Raw genomic sequence first — 19,325 nt, 5'->3', positions numbered from 1 at the left:
TCTCACTTAGGGTGGATTCAGACGACCGTATATCGGCTCAGTTTTCACGCTGAGCCGATATACGGTGTCCTTGTCTGCAGGGGGGGGGAGGATGGAAGAGCCAGGAGCAGGAACTAAGCTCCTGCCCCCTCTCCGCCCTTTGCCACTATTTGGAATAGGAGGTGGCGAGATGAAGGCGGAGCTAAGTCCAGCCGCTTAGCTCCACCCCCATCCTGCCCCTCCCATTGCAAATAGTGGCGAGGGGCAGGGAAGGGGCGGGAGCTCAGATCCTGCTCCCGGCTCTTCCATCTCCCCCTCCCCCCTGCAAATAAGGACACTGTATATCGGCTTGGCGTGAAAACCGAGCCGATATACAGTCGTCTGAATCCACCCTTAATGTGGGACGCGATTTCAAGGATCTGTCCCCTCATGAATGCTTTGTGTGCTAACCAAACCCAAACTGGTTGTGAGTGAGGGGTGGTGTTAGTAGCTTGGCAGGTTTTAAGTTGATCTTGGATTTGGGAATGGGACACTGGATTTTTGAGAAGGGCTTCATTAAGCCGACATCTTATTGGATGCGTGTGTGGAAGTTGATCCAAGAAATGTGACATAACTATAACATGGTTCGACCAGGCCTATGGAATATATCGGGCCTGAACCAGTGCCGGTAAAATCAAAGTGGATACGAGAGCCCAATCTGTGTGTGAATACGACTTAGGTGGTGGGGAAAAGAAAGTGTAACCCCTTCTAGCTCAATGATTTTCCCTCCACACAACTGCTATTCCAAGATCTACCAATGCAGCCTTCAATGAGGTTCGCTGTGCTGGACTAAGCCTATCCGAGCCCGATTAGGAGCGATTTATAGAGGGGGACTGCACCATGTTAAAATCTCCCATCCTATAAATGTGGGTATCTGAGATGTTTCGGAGTTTATTGGCCACCATGGAGAAGAGTTTATGTAGGTTCGTGGCGGGGGCGTAGGAGTTAACTATTGTTACGGTATTGTCATAGAGCAGTGATGGCGAACCTTTTAGAAACAGAGGGCCCAAACTACAACCCAAAACCCACTCCTGCAAGGTGCCAGCACGTCAGGGGGCGGGGCTTATCACATGATTTTACCCCAGTCGTTCTAAAAAGGACCGGGCCGCTTCAAAATAGACAGGGAGCAGATTCTGACTGCTTTTTGGATGCAGAAATACTGCAGAACGTCCTCAGCTGAAATTTCTGTGGAAAATTCTGCAGTATTTCTGCATCCAAAAAGCAGTCAAAATATGCACGCTGTCTATTTTGAAGCGGCCCTGCCCATTTCCGCCACATGTAAACATACCCCAGTGGTAATAGTGACACCTTCCCCCCAGCGATAATAGTGACACCCCCCCCCCCCCCAGTAGTAATAAGAGTGACATTCCCCAGCGGTCCCCCAGCAGTAATAATGCCCGCTCCCCCCCCCCCCCAGCAGTTTCCCACAGCAGTCATAATACCCCCCCAGTGGTCCACCAGCAGTCACAATGCCACCCCCAGCTGTCCGCCAGCAATAATAATGCCCCCCTCCCCCCAAGCGGTTCCCCCAGCAGTCATAATGCCCCCCCCCCCCCCGAACCCTCGGCGGGAATAATGCCTCCCCCCAGCGGTTCTCCCAGCAGTCATCATGCCCCCCTTCCCCCCCAGCAATTTTCTTGGCAGTCATCATGCCCCCCCTCCCCCCAGCGATTCTCCTGGCAGTCATCATGCCCCCCTTCCCCCCCAACAATTTTCTTGGCAGTCATCATGCCCCCCCTCCCCCCCAGCGATTCTCCCGGCAGTCATCATGCCCCCCCTCCCCCCCAGCGATTCTCCTGGCAGTCATCATGCCCCCCTTCCCCCCAGCGATTTTCTTGGCAGTCATCATGCCCCCCCCCTCGCGATTCTCCCGGCAGTAATCATGCCCCTCTTCCCCCCAGCGATTCTCCTGGCAGTCATAATGCCTCCCATCCCCTTCCCCCCCCCCCCCCAGCGATTCTCCCAGCAGTCAGAATGTCTCCCACCCCCCACCCCCTCCCCAGCGATTCTCCCAGCAGTCAGAATGTCTCCCATCCCCCCCAGCAATTCTCCCAGCAGTCAGAATGTCTCATATCCCCCCCCCCAGCGATAATCCCAGCAGTCAGAATGTCTCCCATCCCCCCCCAGCAATTCTCCCAGCAGTCAGAATGTCTCCCCCTCCCCCGCCCCTGCCGTCGATTCTACCAGCAGTCAGAATGCCCACCCCTGCCCCACATACTTACCCCTCCTCCTCGTGGGAGCGCCGCTCCTCTCCTGCCTGATCCCAGGTGCACACTGAAGGCAGTGTGCTGCTGTTGGATGCCTTCTCCCCCTGCTCTTGCGGAACCAAAGTAGGAGACGTCGGGGGACGGGGGAGGAGGATCCTGGTTGCACAGTGACTCACAGTGTGTGCAGGAATCAGCACAGATAGCAGCGCTGAGTGAATGTCAGCAAGGGAGCCGCGGCCCCTGCAGCCATTCACTAAGGTGGTGAGCAGCCGATGGCGACGCGTGCCAGCAGGGAGGGCTCTGCGTACCGCCTCTGGCACGCGTGCCATAGGTTCGCCACCACTGTCATAGAGAGTTCCCTGTAGGATAAGAAATCTACCTTGTGGATCAGCTTCCGTTTGTGTGAGAGAGGGGAAGAGAATTATGCATGAGAATTGTGATCCCCTGATGTTTCTTGGAGGCTGTTGAATAAATTTTGGAGTACTGGGGGTGAAAAAACTTTGGCGCGGAGGAGGAGAAGTGTGTCTCCTGTAGGCAGATGATATCTGGTTTGAGTTTTAAGTATTGGGCCAGAGCTTTACTTCTTTTTAAGGGCAAGTTAAATCCTTTAACATTATGGGAGATGATAACTACCATTTTGTTGATTGATTATATGCCATTTGTAGCGCATAGTGATTGTAACTTTCCATATCGATCGTCTGCTTGAGGCCGGGGAGGCACTGAGCTAGGGACCTCCGTCCATCCGACCACAACCTCCACACAAGACACACCACACGTACTGCATAAACAGGACCACGCACTTGCACAACACATACACAGCCTACACATGCTACAGGCTACTGAATACACACAACCACATACTAGTACATCACACATACACAGAGAACCACACGTTTATATGCTCTGGCTACACCACACACAGCCTACACACGCTAATATGCACCACATACACACGACCACACCACATGTACTGTATAAAAACACTAATACAACACATACACGCAAACTACATACACCCACGACCACATGCTAGCACACCACCACGCAGTAGCCTAACACACATACCTGCATACACACATATCCACACACACTATATGCGCTATATTCACACAACACACCATATATATTGCATAAACATGAGCACCGAGCTTCCGATCGCGCTGCAGTGACTACCACTGATGGCTCGGCAAGTGCTTCACGTGCACATTTCTGTAACTCTATCCTCGTGCACATCCAGCCAACCAGAACAATCAATAAGGTTGCTGGAATTGCTGAGGGTTAGGGTAAAGGGTTAGTGTTCTTGTTAGGCTTACATAAGTAGCTGTAAATGCAGAAGCCTTTACAGCTAAAAATGTAAGCCTCATAGGACAAAAATGCTTACCCTAACCCTCCAGCACTGACAGAACTTCACTACACAGGCTGCATCTGTCCCACCGCCGCCCTGAGTTTTCCGTGCGGCCACTTTTTACCTGCCGCAGTGCTGGCTGTCACCTCGGTCCCAGCCGGCAATTCCGCCAGTGACTCACTGTTGTGATTGGCAGTTGGTGTGCGTCAGCCGGCGCCTCCGCCGCTGCTCACAGTGTTGCCGCGGTCCCCTGTGGACAGCACTTGCAGGATGAAGGCCACCGCCCCTGCTGCCAGCATCGGCAGTATCCTCTGGCGCCTCTGTATGTGCCTGCAGTCCCAGGCTCACCGCTGTATTCGTGCAGTCTGACAACGGCACTGCCTGGTCTCCTCCGCCGGCTCTGGATGTCCTCCTGGCCTGTATTAATTTAGAAATGCCCCCCAGCCAATCAGAAGCTGAGGGCGTTACTACATTCTTTGACAGCTGGTACCTTGTCACCACTCCTAACTTCCGGTGGTGACAAGGCACAATGATACCACTCTCGTGTACCGCACGTCTCTAGGAGGTGCAGCAGTAAACCATCTGCAGCAGAGATTGCCGTTTGTCCCTTCTTTCAAAGGCAGAAACTAGGGTAAAACAGGGTTTTTTAATAGTGCTCAAGCCGCGTGCATCCTCTCTGATTTTGTCAAATTTCTGATACTTTCCTTGGCTATGCTATACTGTGATTCCCATTATTTATTTTGCACACTGAACACCGTAAAAGTGAAATCCAAAAAACACAGATTACAAAATCCCCCCCATGCACTATAGGTATTATTGTATCTTGACGCCACCAGGAAGTCCTGGTGGACACAAGAGTGACAGGGGGGTAACGCCCCCATACCTGAGTGGCTGCATAGAAAGGCTCCCCTGTAGGTCCTGGCAGCGCACTATAATTGTCATGTGCAGCCTCCCCTCCCGGCTCTTTGAAGTTCATTGCTGCTGCCATAATTCTGCCCCTGCTCAAGAGCCACATTGAACATGATTGCTGCTGCCGTGAGTGTGCCAGGCTGCCAGGCCGTGCACTGTGTTTGGCGACAGTGCACTTGCTTGCCCTGCCCTTAGGCGCAGAAGCTCCTGATGGCCGCTGCCAGGCGAGTATACATCAGCATTACTGCCTCCTGGCCCCTCCTCCAAGCTCCCCGCGCTCCCCACTGCAGCGCGCTCTTCCCCGGCGGCTAGTTGGCCCCTCTTGCACGCTCCCCGCACTCCCCACTGTACCTGGTTATTTCACGCTGCTTGTAGCGTTCCACCGCCGCTCTTTGTAGCTGGACAGTAGCACAGACAGCTGGCTGTCTGCGCTCCTAGGGTCCGTGCGCCACGTTCAGCTGTTGGGAACAAGGGAGCCGATACCGCCGCCGGATAGCTGTGCTCACTTGTGGGAGTCGGGGGAATTCAGTGTTGTCGGGGGAATCACAGCCATTCAGTGTTGTCATTCACTGAATGGCTGTGAATGATCAAGCGCTGGCTGTGATTGGCTGGCGCCCAATCCAATCGCAGCACTCACTTGCTGGAATCGGGAAAAAACCAAGGCCCCGTTTACCAGAAAGAGAATCCTCTGACAGCGGGAGGATTACACGGCAGTCTGCCGCAGCGCCGGTGGGACCATCACGGGGGACACAGATGCCGGCTGCGAGGTGAGTATATACCCCCCTCCCTGAAAATAAGACACTGTGCCTCTTTTGGGGCAAAATTTAATATAAATTAGTGTCTTATTTTGAGGGAAACACGGTAATAAAGATGCATCATCTTTTGATGTGAGGAACTTTTTGCACCCTATATGCTGCTCAATGGTCTTTTTTTCATTTGGTGAACGATGAATGTGACACCATCGCTGGAGCTTCTGGGACTGGAGCAGTGGGACATTCAAGACAAGTAATGTTTAGCTTTTTTTTTCTTTTTTTTAGGCCCCATTTACACAGACGAGAGCAATATCGATCAGATTTTACCTGCGAATACGTTGCGTTTAGCGAGATAAATGCATCGCTGACCATGCGTGGAGATCGCATGTAGTCTCTATAGGAAAATGTTAAAAATGCATCACACTCAAATTAAACTCGCATGTATGCGCGAGCGCAATGCAACGCTTAAACTCGCTATAAGAACTAATGGGTAAGTTTTCTGCAGAATTGCAGACAAATAGAAGAGGCATACTCGTATTGCAAACGATGGGTTGTATTTGAGTGCGAGTTTTGTGCATTTTTGTGCAAAAATTACCCGTGTAAATTACACCCCTTTCACAGTTATCTGGTCTCTGACCAATTTTGAAAAATCCTTGAGAACCCTTTAAATACAGCACATATTAGAAAATGTGAGCATGGTGCAGCTTTACGGTACTGGTGCATCGTGTCTCCACCGAAACTATGGGTGGAGACCTGTGATTGTGGGGGTGGAGTTATAGTCAACGCCCACAGCCCACAGATTGGCTATCTGGATGGAGGGTGAGGAAAGCGGCTGACGGGGACTGGGGAGTTCTGACAACTGGCAGGGGACAGAGACATCAGGGCCGGCAAGGTAGCAGCGTGGCCGCCTTCAGCAATGGCAGCACGCATTACAGCTGACATGGAAGGCCAGGGGAATGACTGTCAGTGCACAAGCACCACGGGTTACAGTCAGTCCAGTGCTGGTCCCAGGCGCCCAGCACACCGATGGAGCGCAGCGCCCAAACGGGTTACAGGTGTTTGTCAGTCTGGTCTTCGGCACACCAGCAGCTACTATCTCCGCTGTCACAGTCTCCGGCGCCCTGCCATGTGCCCGGCCACGGCCCCGCAGGCAGTTTCCCTGCCGGCCTCTCCTATGTGCCCCCGACTCTGCTGTCACTCTCCTCCCCGCCGGCCTCCGATGGATGCATGGGTGGCCGGCAAGTAACAGTGGGGACGGAACAGCAAAGACCAGGAGTAAATCGGCAGCAGGGGGCGTAACTGGGGCGTTACCTCCAGCTATGGCCGGTCCGCCCCTAGCTGCTAGTGCAGACAAGATGCACCAGTACCCAGCTTTACTTATTGCACAACAGATGGCATCAGTGGAGCAAAATACATTGGCTTCTGGAAATAACCATCTGTGTATCTCATTCATTACCTTGTACCTGGAGATAAATCTTGCATTCTAACACCATTGATGGTAACATAGTAATGACTTGCTTGTAGGTTCCTTCATCATCCAGGGTAACATTAGGTATCTCTATAGATCCATCGGCCAGGAACTTCACTCTAGATGCCAGCCAGGTCAGGGATCTGGGTCCAGTCTCAGTCGTGTAAGTGATGAAGCTCTCGGTTTTGCCTCCCACTTCCCTTTGCCAGGTGATCTCTCTTATCCATGCCAAGGTTACATCTGTGCACTTTATGGTGGCATTAGATCCAAGGATAGCGTATACCTTCCCGTTCACAGACACTGCAATACACAGTATAACAAAGCTTCCTGTAGCATGATTCTTACTACCCTCCACTTACACCCACATCCACTTACACCCACATTGCCACTCTCTTACCATGACAGGTGGCTGACCATAGGAAACACAGGAGCAGCAGCAAAGAACTCCAACTCAGACTTCTCATGTTCAGCCTGTGTAAAGATTAGACGCAGGTAAATGCAGGGAGGAGATACATAACATTATCTAAGACACATATGACTCGTGGATAGAACTGCAGAAAAAGAAAACCACAAAAGTAAAAATTTTGTATTGCATTGTTCAGTAACTATTACCATTATTATCATCTGTTTGCATCGGTACGTTCGTTTCTGCATCATCCCACTCCAAGCTGAACTGCTTCTGCTATCTCCCTCTGCTTAAATCATCTGTGCTGCTTGCTTGCTGTGAAGTCATTTGGCTAGTCAATTGGAACGTGATTAGCCACTCCCAGCTGTTTCCTTGTCGTACCTTAAACTTTCACTATAATATCAGTGTAAGCATGCATGCCATGCGTATTTGAGCTGTATTAAGTATGGCTGGATGAAGTATGATACAGTTTGACCATGGCAGTTAGACAGGGTAGGAGACAGGTAGGCCACAAACTCTGCCTAACTGCTTTACACTTCAAAGCTATCGCTAATGCTGTCACCTCTGTTCTTATCCTTGCTCTCAGTTTCAGACCTTCTTTTAAGTGCCAACCTCTGGGGCACTCTATTCACATTAGCCCCTCTCTCCTGTCCTCACCTATGCACAGTTCGTATGCACTCTTTACCTTCTTGCTTAGTCTCAAACCCCCTAATGCCACTAACAAAAATAACAGTCATCCTCAAAAATCTCCTAATCATCTGCTAACCCTCACTATTCTGCTGTTACTAGCAAACTCTAGAAGTGCTGAACAGCTGTGGAGGAAGTTGCAAACGACCGTAGACTTCCTCCACTACAAATTTATGCTCAGAATCTACAACCTCGCCCTCCACCATGCCAAACAAGTCTACTTCACCTCTCTAGTCTCCTCACTATCACACAACCCTAAACGGCTCTTTGTTACTTTTCACTCCCTTCTCAGCCCAAAACCGCAGCCCCCAGTGACGGATCTCGGTGCTGAAGAGCTAGCTGCTTACTTCAAAAAGGAAATTGATGATATCCATCAGGAAATAACTTCCCAATCCCAGACTAGCCCTGACCCTAGTCTTGTCAGCACTGCATCTAGCTCCTCCTCACTGTCTGTACTCTGACCAGCAACAGAGGAAGAAGTCTCCAAATTGCTCTTCTCTGCTCGCCCCACCACCTGCGCTAACGACCCCTCCCCCTCACACCTCCTCCGTTCCTTCTCCCCAGTGGTCATCTCCCATCTCACCACTATATTCAACCTCTCTCTGACCTCTGGCATCTTTCCCTCTTCTTTCAAACAAGCCATCATATCCCCACTGCTAAAGAAGCCGACTCTGGACGCGACTGATGCTGCCAACTACCGACCCATTTCTAATCTCCCCTTCATCTCCAAACTGCTAGAACGCCTGGTTTACTCCCGCCTTGTAAGCCATCTATCAGAGCACTCTCTGCTAGACCCCCTACAGTCTGGCTACCGACCTAAACACTCGACAGAAACTGCCCTTACAAGGGTATCCAATGACCTACTGACAGCCAAATCGAGGGGCGATTACTCCCTACTGATTCTCCTCGACCTTTCCGCAGCATTTGACACTGTTGACCACAAACTCCTCCTCAGTATGCTTCGCTCCATTGGCCTAAACGACACTGCCCTCTCCTGGTTCTCCTACTACCTATATGACCGCTCTTTCAGTGTCTCCTTTGCCGGCTCTACCTCCCCTCCTCTTCCCCTTGCTGTTGGGGTCCCCCAGGGCTCGGTCCTCGGCCCCCTTTTTTTCTCTATCTACACAGCCCCTATTGGACAAGCCATCAGGAGATTTGGCCTCCAATACCACCTGTATGCTGACGACACCCAGCTATACACCTCTTCCCGTGACATCTCGGCACCTTTCTTCCAAAACATCACCGACTGTCTGTTCGCTGTCTCTAACAGTATGTCCTCTCTCTACCTAAAACTAAACCTCTCTAAAACTGACTTACTGGTATTTCCACCCTCCACTAACCGACCTCATCCTGACATCTCCATCTCAGTGTGAGGCGCCACCATAACTCCTAGACAACATGCCCGCTGCCTTGGCGTCATATTCGACTCTGATCTCTCTTTTACCCCCTACATCCAATCTCTGGCCCGAACATGTCAGTTGCACCTCAAGAACATCGCAAGAATCCGCTCTTTTCTCACTGTGGATACGTTAAAAACGCTTACTGTTGCCCTCATCCACTCCCAGCTCGATTATTGCAACTCGTTGCTGATCGGCCTCCCCTCTCCAATCCATGCTGAATGCAGCAGCCAGGCTCATCTTCCTGTCCACCGCTACTCGGATGCCTCTGCCCTGTGCCAGTCACTGCACTGGCTGCCCGTTAAATACAGAATTCAATTTAAACTCGCTACCTTCATCCACAAAGCCCTCCACAGCGCTGCACCCCCCTACATTGCCTCCCTCATCTCAATCCATCACCCAGCCCGGGCTCTCCGCTCTGCTAACGAAACCAGACTGAGCGCTCCTTTAATTCGAACTTTTCATTCCCGCCTCCAAGACTTCTCCAGAGCAGCACCGGTCCTCTGGAACGCACTACCAAAGGCTACCCGAGCAATCCAGGACCCGCAGAACTTCAGGCGTGCTCTGAAAACGCACCTCTTCAGGGAGGCATACCGCATTCCCTAAACAAACCCCTCTGTACTCCGCCTGATAACATGCTCCCTGCCCTAGTGACTGCAATCCCTGCCAGCCATCATAAACCGCTCCTGCAGTTATACCGTTTCTGCCGTCACACGGCTAAATGTCTGACCATTGTCTATGTGTATAGCATCCCTCACTCTCCACCTCACCATACCGTGCACATGTCCAGCCCCTTTACCTTCTGTATCACCCCATTACTCTGTAGTATGTAAGCTCGTTGCAGCAGGACACGCACCCCTATTGTATCAATCAACTGATTACTATGTAACCGTGGTTCTGTAATTTTTGTATTTTGTCTTTCTGTATCCCCCGTCTATGTAAGCGCTATACAAGTTTATTATTATTATTACCAACAGACTCAAAGATATTGAATTGTACAACATGGCTAAGTGTATCAATCACCTCCCTATCTTGGCAGCAACTCTTAGGCCTCCTTCCCACGAGCGTGACGGGCTCCGCAGCGTAATATTCCGCTGTGAAGCCCGTCACGGCGCCCCCCAGAGCCCCTATACTTACCTGCGGGAGATAGCGTGAAATCGCTTCCCCGCCCACCACCGCCGCGTCACCGCTCGTCACCGCTCGTCACCGCCCACCGCTCTCGCGTCACCAGCCGTGTCACGTGACGCGGCCGGACCGCGTCATTTGGCGTCATATGACGCTCGGCGGTGGGCGGGAAAGCGTTTTTTCACGCTATCTCCCGCTGGTTACAGCGGGAGATAGCGTGAACGGACGGCTTCCATTGACTGCAATGGAAGCCGTCAGTGCGTACAGCCCGTCCTCACCCGCAGAAAATAGAGCATGCTGCGGGTGAGGACGGGAGAAATCGCGGTGCGTAATTCCGCGGTGGAATTACGCATCGTGAGCATGGAGCTATTAGGTTCAATAGAACCTAATAGCTGCGTGCAACGCAGCGGATTTTCGCCGCGAATTACGCGGCGGAAATCCGTTCGTGGGAAGGAGGCCTTATACAGCTAGAAGCAAAATCACATAGTTGAGTCATACAGCATCAAATTAAGAATCTCTATTTTTACAAAAATATTATTATTTTTTTTCAAACATGCAGTTAAATAAATTACAAACCGACACATATAAAGTACCCCAGTTCACTAATGAGCTGAAAGAAAAAGTTGTTGGTAGCCCTCATTTTTATAGTATACTACCCTGTTTCCCTGAAAATAAGACATAGCATGATTTTCAAGAATTTTTGAGCATGCAAAATGATTTTTCAGGCTTTTTGAGGATGCTTGAAATATAAGCCCTACTCCAAAAATTAAGCCCTGCTAACAGTTAATGAAAAAAGTCAATTTAAATAGTGTCCATACAGCTATACATGTAAAAAAGTGAAACCTTTTTGAACAAAAATTAATATAAGACACTGTCTTCTTTTCGGGGAAACACAGTAGCTGATATATCCGGCTTTGGCTAGTTTAATTTGGTACAGGTGTTTGTCTGTTGTTTGCATCGAAATTTTTCATGAAGTCATGGTTACTTCAGGAATCGAGGAATATAACATGTATACACATAGAGGAGCATTAGATTCTCCTTAGGCTGCATGTACCAATGTCCCTTTGCAGAATGTGCTACCCCTCCCACTCTCTTCACTTTTTACCCTTAAAGGTTGCAACCCTTTTATTAAAATTTATCTCCAGACTGGAGGTTTCAGCCCTTTCTTAGGCTGCCTGTCCACGGGCCATAGTCATAGTGTGATCCACGGTGATAAATCATGCTGATCACGTTATGAAAAGCTTTCCATAGGCTAACTATGGATAGCGCAGCCCGAAGTCCACGAGCAGAGAATCATAGCGATTCTCCGCTCTCGTGCTCAAAATCACGGCATGCCGTGATTCTCTGTGATGTGCCCATCAGTTAGATAGGCTCATTGCGGAGAACTTTTAGTGCTCCCCCTACTCCCACACGGCGGGAATCCCTAGCGATATTCCATTGCGGACGTGGACAGGCAGCCTTAGCTTTAAGGGCATGCTCCATCCCTGCAGTCCATGGCTGCTTACTTATGTACTTTACAGCCTTTCAGTATATTCTCCTCAGGATATACACATAGAGGTCAGTAAGATTGTTTTGCCAAATTTCACGTATGTACGAAACATTACATAGGGGTGCACTTACTTTTGCAATTAGCATTGAATAATCGAGTTGTGACCCCTTTACTTTTCCTATTTAGGACCTAAAAAATGTTCCTGTCAAAGTTCACGTTCGTAGGACACCAAGAAGTTAGAGAATTAGTGGCCAGTGAGTCATTGATGGCTTTCACCTATATATATTGACTATCCAGGGACTCTTTTGATGAAACCAGGTACTATATAGTAGTGTTCCCCAACTCCAGTCCTCAGGGACCGCCAACAGGTCATGTTTTCAGGATTTCCTCAGTGTTGCACAAGTGATGTAATTATTGTCGGTGCCTCAGACATTGCCACAGGTGTTCCTGATCTGGATTATGATTTTCTCCAGCAGGCTTTGGGGTATTTTGCCGCTTCCGAATTGTATCGTGTGCACACATCATCGTGGAGCAAATTAGACACAAGCTATCAGCCTCATATCCAAAATGGCTCTCTGCCCAGAAACAGCCAGACAGGACCTTTTATTGTACAGACACACAATGGGCGTGCAACAGGTTACATCAGTAACATATATGATTCTCATTTGTCGGATCATAAAGAATCCCCCGCCTCCTTCCTGCCCACCTTCTCTCAACTCCAATGTATAAGCAAGTCTTTGTCTCACAAACATGTGCTCGAACCTGAAAGTGAAAGTAGATATCTCTTTGTTGAAGAAGATCCTGTGTGGGGGATGGGGAGGACTGGGAGAACACTCAAGCAATAACATATAACACTGTGATTTAACTCTTTCCTTATGCAGCAGAGTTTCACATTAGGCTGAAGTCACAAAACACACATAATACGTCTAGTGCAAATCGATAGACATTTTACACCAACCAATCATCATGTCTATCACAATCCCCCCTTAAAATGTCTATCCTCTAACTCTATCTAATTTTCACAGTTCTCTGCACATGAGCCTATAACTGGAGCGCGTTGAAGGTTCGTTTTAGGGTCTTCAAGGGGGTGTAGGACTTGTCCACTCCTTCTGGGGATGCATCCAGCAAACTCATGGTGGGAGCGGCTTTTCCAGCATCAGTTTCACAAGTCTCTCTGACACAGGGGATAACACAGCAGACTAGAACAGAAAAGGTAACCATCAGTTCACATACAACAGCGACGCCCGTCTGTGCCAGGATCCTTTACCACCCGCTCATCCATGGCGAGTACTGGTCCCAAAAGTTAGCTCTTTTTAGTTAGTGCGGTCAGCTTCTTAATGGCAACTGCGTCTTTACCCGCGGGTCACGTGTCGTCTAGGATGTAGGTACAACAAGTCTCCCCTATCATCTTACAGACACTCCCCTTTTGAGCTAAAGTCATATCTAAGGCCATTCTATTCTGAAAAGTCATAGTCGAGGTAGGTCCTATTGGTCGACTAGTCCTTATAAGGCGTCTCTAGTATAATTTATAAACCACTGTTAATTATAATAAAACATAATTAATCCAATCAACGTTTATTTACCATAATGATCAGGAAAATGGACTCGAATCTAGTTTTAACTTGGTCTTTAATTTTTAAAACTTGTCAGGTACCCCCCTTGGCTATCCTATGATGTCAATGTATACGTGTAGATCAAAACTACCACCAGGGGTCTCTCTTCTCGCTCTAGCATAATGTTACAATACTAGTAGTGTGCACAGGTACGCACGGCGTGGGACTCCCTAATCTTCACCCACACCAATGTCCCTCCTGGAGATAGTCCTAATGGTGAACACGTCCAGGTCGCCTCACCCTTGCGTCAGGGTTTTCCCACTGCCCGTAAGTCCCTACTCCTGGGAGGGCGGGGATCCCTACCTCACCTCAGAGGGAGGCCATGGATTCCCTGGGCTCATTTCCGGGCATCCATACCCTCTATCTGTACAAGTTAACACCCCACAGGGTGTGCCCTCGCCGGAACCTAAGGTCTTCTGCACTATCCCTAGGCAAATGGGAATTCCACTGACAATCCATCTTAGGAGATCGGGGCGGCCGCAGTACTAGTACATTTCTCCTTTTCTTTGGTAGCGTATGTGGTTGGCATTATCGGAACTGGCTCTTCATCTTTTTTAAACAAGGGAAATATTGGTGAGTTCCCCAAAAATCTCCCTCCACCCTGCCTAATTGCCTGGCAGGTGTAGTTTCCAGGGTAGTCAGTAATACTCTCTCCGGTGCAAAACACTTAAGTAGTTATAGAGTATTCCTTCTTCCACTTCTCACGGACAGTGTAATTAGCGGAAATGTTCGTGAAGAGACTGATAAACCACTCTTCAGCATCTACAGGGAGATTTAGGGGGACCATCCCCGAGTGTGGTCGGGCACTACCGCACACGCAACAGTTAGACTTGTTGCTCCTGTTAGCATTGTACCTCATCAACTCCAACCAGAGATTCTGGTCAGAGTATCCAGTCGCTACTGTCAAGGTGTCCTCAAAGGTAGGGTCGGCTATGATCATCATGTTCGTCAAGGTCTTTATCTTACGGCGGAGGGGGTTAATTATGGGCACGGGACTAAGTGAAGGCTTCCATTCGGCTGCATCTACCATACGCCTTATTTTAAACTTCCCTAAGGGATCTGTCCTCCCGTACCGGTATGTCCCCAGACTATAAGTCTCCCCATCCCCCGGGCTTGGATCTCCCATGGTTAATGTAAAAACCGCATTAAAACCAAGCAACATACTAAGTTCAGCCTTCCAATACCTGCTGTCCTTATTATTCTCAAGGAGGGTTATACGACTAATTAGGGATTTCCCGCTCCTATCTTTCTTATTTAAGGCACTTCGCGGTTTATAGGACTAGTCTATTCCTGTGTTACATCCCACTAATCCCCAATAACGGCAGTCTTCTCCCCAGACGTTATCAGTGGCGCAAACATATTGTATTCCCCGGGTATATAAGTCATATAACCAGCTGGACTGAGCTAAATCTGGCCTGCGGTGGGATCTTGCGCCTAGACACGGGACCACAGTACAATAGTCGAAGGAATATGCGGCTACTTGAGCATTGGACGAGTTATACTAGAAGGTATCCATACCCTCATATTCTTCAGACTAAGGATTCCAGTTGCCACCCTCCTCTCTCACTAGCCCTAACCAGAGTAATGTCCTCGGCACAACTAAGATTGGTCTCCCGGATCTGAAGCTTTCTTACAGTATGAAGCATGGATCCATGTAAGTCTTTCGGCTAGTTTCACAGCTGTGGCAGTAGTCAGAAGCACCTGGTAGGGGCCATCAAATCGGGGCTCAAGAGGGTGCTTCCTGAGGAACTTCTTGACGCACACCCAATCCCCAGGCTGCAAGATATGTGTCCCAGTGTCTGCCTCTGAGTCTGGAAGAGATCACCTGTGCATAGGCTTTGGTTAGTTCTTTAACAACGGAAATCACATACTCAGTCAACACATCAGATTGTAATTGTAACTACTGAGGATAGTAACGACCTAGCCTTGGGGCTAGCCCAAACAATCTCGTAGGGAGATAATGTATGATCCCCCCTGGGTTCATATCTTACACTGTATAAGGCTATTGGATGACAGTCTTTCCAAAGTGGCGTCATTTTTAAGTGTCTTACTTTTTAGCGTGCCACTACGTCTCTCCACCTTTCCACTACTCTAAAGATGGTAGAGTATGTAAAAGGCCTGGGATACACCCAGAGCACACATGACATGTTACATTCACCTGCGAAGTTTATACCTCTGTCTGACTCTGAATCACTTCTGGTACCCCATATTCACAGTTTACCTTGTTCATGAGCTTCTTTGCGGTTACCTACTTGTTTGCCTTGGTAACAGGGTCGGCCTCCAACCTGCAAAGACATCAACAACAACAAGCACGTATTCATACTTCCCAACAAGTGGGAGCTGGACGTAGTCAATTTGCAATCCCTGAAATGGGTAGAGTGGTCCCGGCAAGTGTGATGTGGCAAATTTACTTCTGCCCTGACTCACCTATGGCATAGATCATGCTAAACCGGACAAATGATGCAGCAGCTACAGAGAACCCAGAAGTCGCCCATCGTCTTTCAAGCGTCGTCGTCATTACTGGTTTACTAGGTGGGTCTTTCCGTCCATCAGCTGGGCCATCATGGGATACAGGAACTGTGGTGGGCAAGTGCTGTTGACTGTTCACCACACGCTGTCCTGTTTCTGCTGCTCCCATATTAGTCCATTTATTCTTTTCTTCCTTGCTGGCTTGTAACTGTAAAAGTCTTTAGCATATCAAAGTCCAAATTTTTGTCAATGTCCAAAGTTTTTTACCACTGACTCATGCTGTCAGTATCTTTTCTTCTTTCTTCTACGGCTTGAGGGCCGCTGCCTTTGCTATGCTGTCAGCGAGGGTGTCGTCTCTCGCCTCTTCAGTGTAGGAATCGGTGCGAACTCTCAACTTTGTCAGGTAGAAGCAGGGCCTCCATGCGACTCTGTACCGCTGCACCATTCTCAATTGGTTGTCCTGCTAAGGTAAAAAAACTGTCTGGCCTTCCATATTGGGCCGTAATCATGAGCTATGCCAAATGCATACCAGGAGTCAATGTAAAGGGTTGCCGTCTTACCTCTCACCACTCTACTCGCCTCAGTGAGGGCCTTCAATTCCGCTTCTTGTACTGTGACATGCGGAGGCAGAGCTTCTGCTTCTAGGACATCTTGTTGTGTGACCACTGCATATCCGATGTGGAGTCATCAGTCCTCACCCTGGTACCATCTGCAAAAAGCTCAACATATGCATTATCAACAGAGGTTCTGGTAACTGTTTGCATACCTGCAGTTTCTTACTGTATTAGTACTAAATAATCGTGCTGATGTTCTATTTCACATGGCTCGGAATCTTGTTATCTTATTCCATTTATTTATTTTTTTTCAAACCCAATAGCTGATCTACAACACCTAGATCATCTATGGCCCAGATCACCTCTGCCTCCCCCCTTTTGAACAGGAATACTCAATAGAAAAAGAGTAATTGCGTTCAAACTAGTAAACCAAGAGGCACAAAAACAAGCACCTTGTAGGTCAAGGTGACATTATATGCAGCGAAGTCTGAGCGAAAATATCCTTTAGATTTTTTTTTTTTTTCAGGTTGCAGTTAGCATTTTTTAACACAAGGGGGCGCCACACAATTCAAATTTTGCGTCACCCAGTGTAATAGTACTTCAGGGGAAGTCCAGCGTTTAGCTTTTACTCTCCTGTCGGAATATAATTATAGCTTCAGTGTAGACTGACACTAGAATATACAAAAGACTTAAAGAAAAACTAAAGAATACGGATGAATTAACATCCTACTCTGGGCAATTCAGTCCCTCTTTCTTCACATAAAAAGTAAAATTACTTCATCAAATTGCGTGAAAAAGTTTGCTGGTGACTATAGGGAAATTATTCCATCTGTAGGAGCCTTCCATAACATCATCTGTCTGAGCATCCATTGGAGAAGCGGGCAGTGGAAAACAGAGCCCCTGGGAACATGAGAGAGCGTCCCCTGTCATGTATTCCTGGTCTCTGCCCCCCATGCATCAACTCCAATCTTCCATGCACTATAAACCAGCTTAGTCATCTACTATGTCCCAAGCTGCATCTTCACAAAGGTTTGTTTCCCTGAACTTATCACACATCCAAAGTGGCCACATCTTGGAGCGTAACAAAGTCTGGTCAAACAAAACCTTACTTCAGACAATCATGATGTTAGCACTGGATACAGTGGCATTGGGGAATATAGGCCTCCCAAGTGCAGCAAAATGGCCACCAGAGGCAGAAAGGGGCGGGGCTACAGATCTCCCAGGTGAGGCAAAATGGCCGCTGGAGGAGGAAGGGGCGGGGCCAGGTCCTGTCCCGGATGGGGAGGGACCGGAAGTAACATCACACACCCTGAAAGTGAGCACATGGGGGGGGAAGTAACTTCAGGGTGGGGGCAGGCCTCACTACATTTACTGCAGAGTCACACTATGTTGGGTTATAAACATTGCAAGCGCGGCCGCCATTACAGGGAGGGGCTGTAGTCAACACAAAGACATTACATTGTTCATTAGCAATACACATACCCCACTACATGCTTTCCCCTCTTCAATCTCTTAACTACATTATACCAAAAAACTAGCTAAAAACGCCTTTCTTTCTGCTAGGCTTCCTGCTCATCTTCTGAAAACTTTCTACAGCCTATCTTATCTGTCAATGACCTGACATTTCTTTCTGCAACTTTTCCTGGTCCTTTCCCATTATTCAGTAAATTCTGCTCCCTTCAAATCCTTCCAACATAACCTCTTTCCCACTCAGATTACAATGCACATTAATTCTACAAGACAAAAGGAACGGAAGGGTTAATTGGAAAAAGCTTTCAGTTCACTCTTATCAGCAGCCCTCCCCCTATAATAAACACTGCACATTCTTTTTATAATACCAGACAGACGGGATTACTGGAGAATACCCACAACGGCTCAGGGTATATATATATCTCATCCACCTTTATATCAAACCAAGGTCTACTAGCAATCCCGAAGAGCACTTCCTGTACACGTCCTAGACAGGACATTTAGCTATACACAGAGACTGACGATTATTTTCAATGACCAAGAGTTTCTGGAGCCAGCCGTCACAAAGCACGGCTATACCTTTCCACATATGAGAACATAACACGCTCCATCATAAAGGTAAGTATACGTATCATAAATCTTCCTAACCTCACACTAGTTTTACCTAGGAGCACGTGTCACTGGCGTGTTCCCTCAGACTTAAACAGCCGAGTCCGCCCTCCTGACACATTAACCCTCACAGAATTTATCTCTTGGTCTTGTATACACAATTTTTAACCGTCTCAGACATAGCAGCCACAGCATACAAAATACCCCTTAAGCAGGTTAAAACGGTGGTCTTTTCCGAGTAAGAAAGAACTATATTACCTGCCTTTCATTGATTTATCACTCTGGATCAGGAACAGGCAGAAAAGCAGTCAGAACCCAGATCACATCGGTAGATTTACATAAAGCAATCTTACCGTGTTGTGTAGATTTTCGGGCCCCTGAGTTCTGCGTGCCATCTGCCGATCTCTGTATTTTTCCAGAATGAAAGAAATCAAAATCTCTTAACTCGATCCACCCAGGAGACGCCACTGATCTGGATTATGATTTTCTCCAGCAGGCTTTGGGGTATTTTGCCGCTTTCCGAATTGTATCGTGTGCACACATCATCGTGGAGCAAATTAGACACAAGCTATCAGCCTCATATCCAAAATGGCTCTCTGCCCAGAAACAGCCAGACAGGACCTTTTATTGTACAGACACACAATGGGCGTGCAACAGGTTACATCAGTAACATATATGATTCTCATTTGTCGGATCATAAAGAATCCCCCGCCTCCTTCCTGCCCACCTTCTCTCAACTCCAATGTATAAGCAAGTCTTTGTCTCACAAACATGTGCTCGAACCTGAAAGTGAAAGTAGATATCTCT

General features: G+C 48.5%; 1 protein-coding gene across 1 annotated transcript in view; it reads right to left on the bottom strand.

Moving 5' to 3' along the window:
* LOC136625297 (nectin-3-like protein) overlaps positions 1–19,325 on the bottom strand; it is a 76,918-nt gene that overhangs the window by 38,185 nt on the left and 19,408 nt on the right. The window contains exons 2-3 of the mRNA XM_066599385.1: positions 7,097–7,170; positions 6,688–6,999 (exon numbers count right to left, since the gene is read on the bottom strand). Coding sequence (XP_066455482.1) covers positions 6,688–6,999; positions 7,097–7,163 — 379 coding nt within the window. The 5' untranslated portion in view covers positions 7,164–7,170. The remainder of the gene's footprint in view (positions 1–6,687; positions 7,000–7,096; positions 7,171–19,325) is intronic.

This window comes from Eleutherodactylus coqui, chromosome 4 (genome assembly GCF_035609145.1).
Source record: "Eleutherodactylus coqui strain aEleCoq1 chromosome 4, aEleCoq1.hap1, whole genome shotgun sequence".
NCBI classification, from domain to species: Eukaryota; Metazoa; Chordata; class Amphibia; order Anura; family Eleutherodactylidae; genus Eleutherodactylus; species Eleutherodactylus coqui.
Note: the sequence above shows the minus strand (reverse complement) of the source record. Positions and strands in the feature narration are given on the sequence as shown.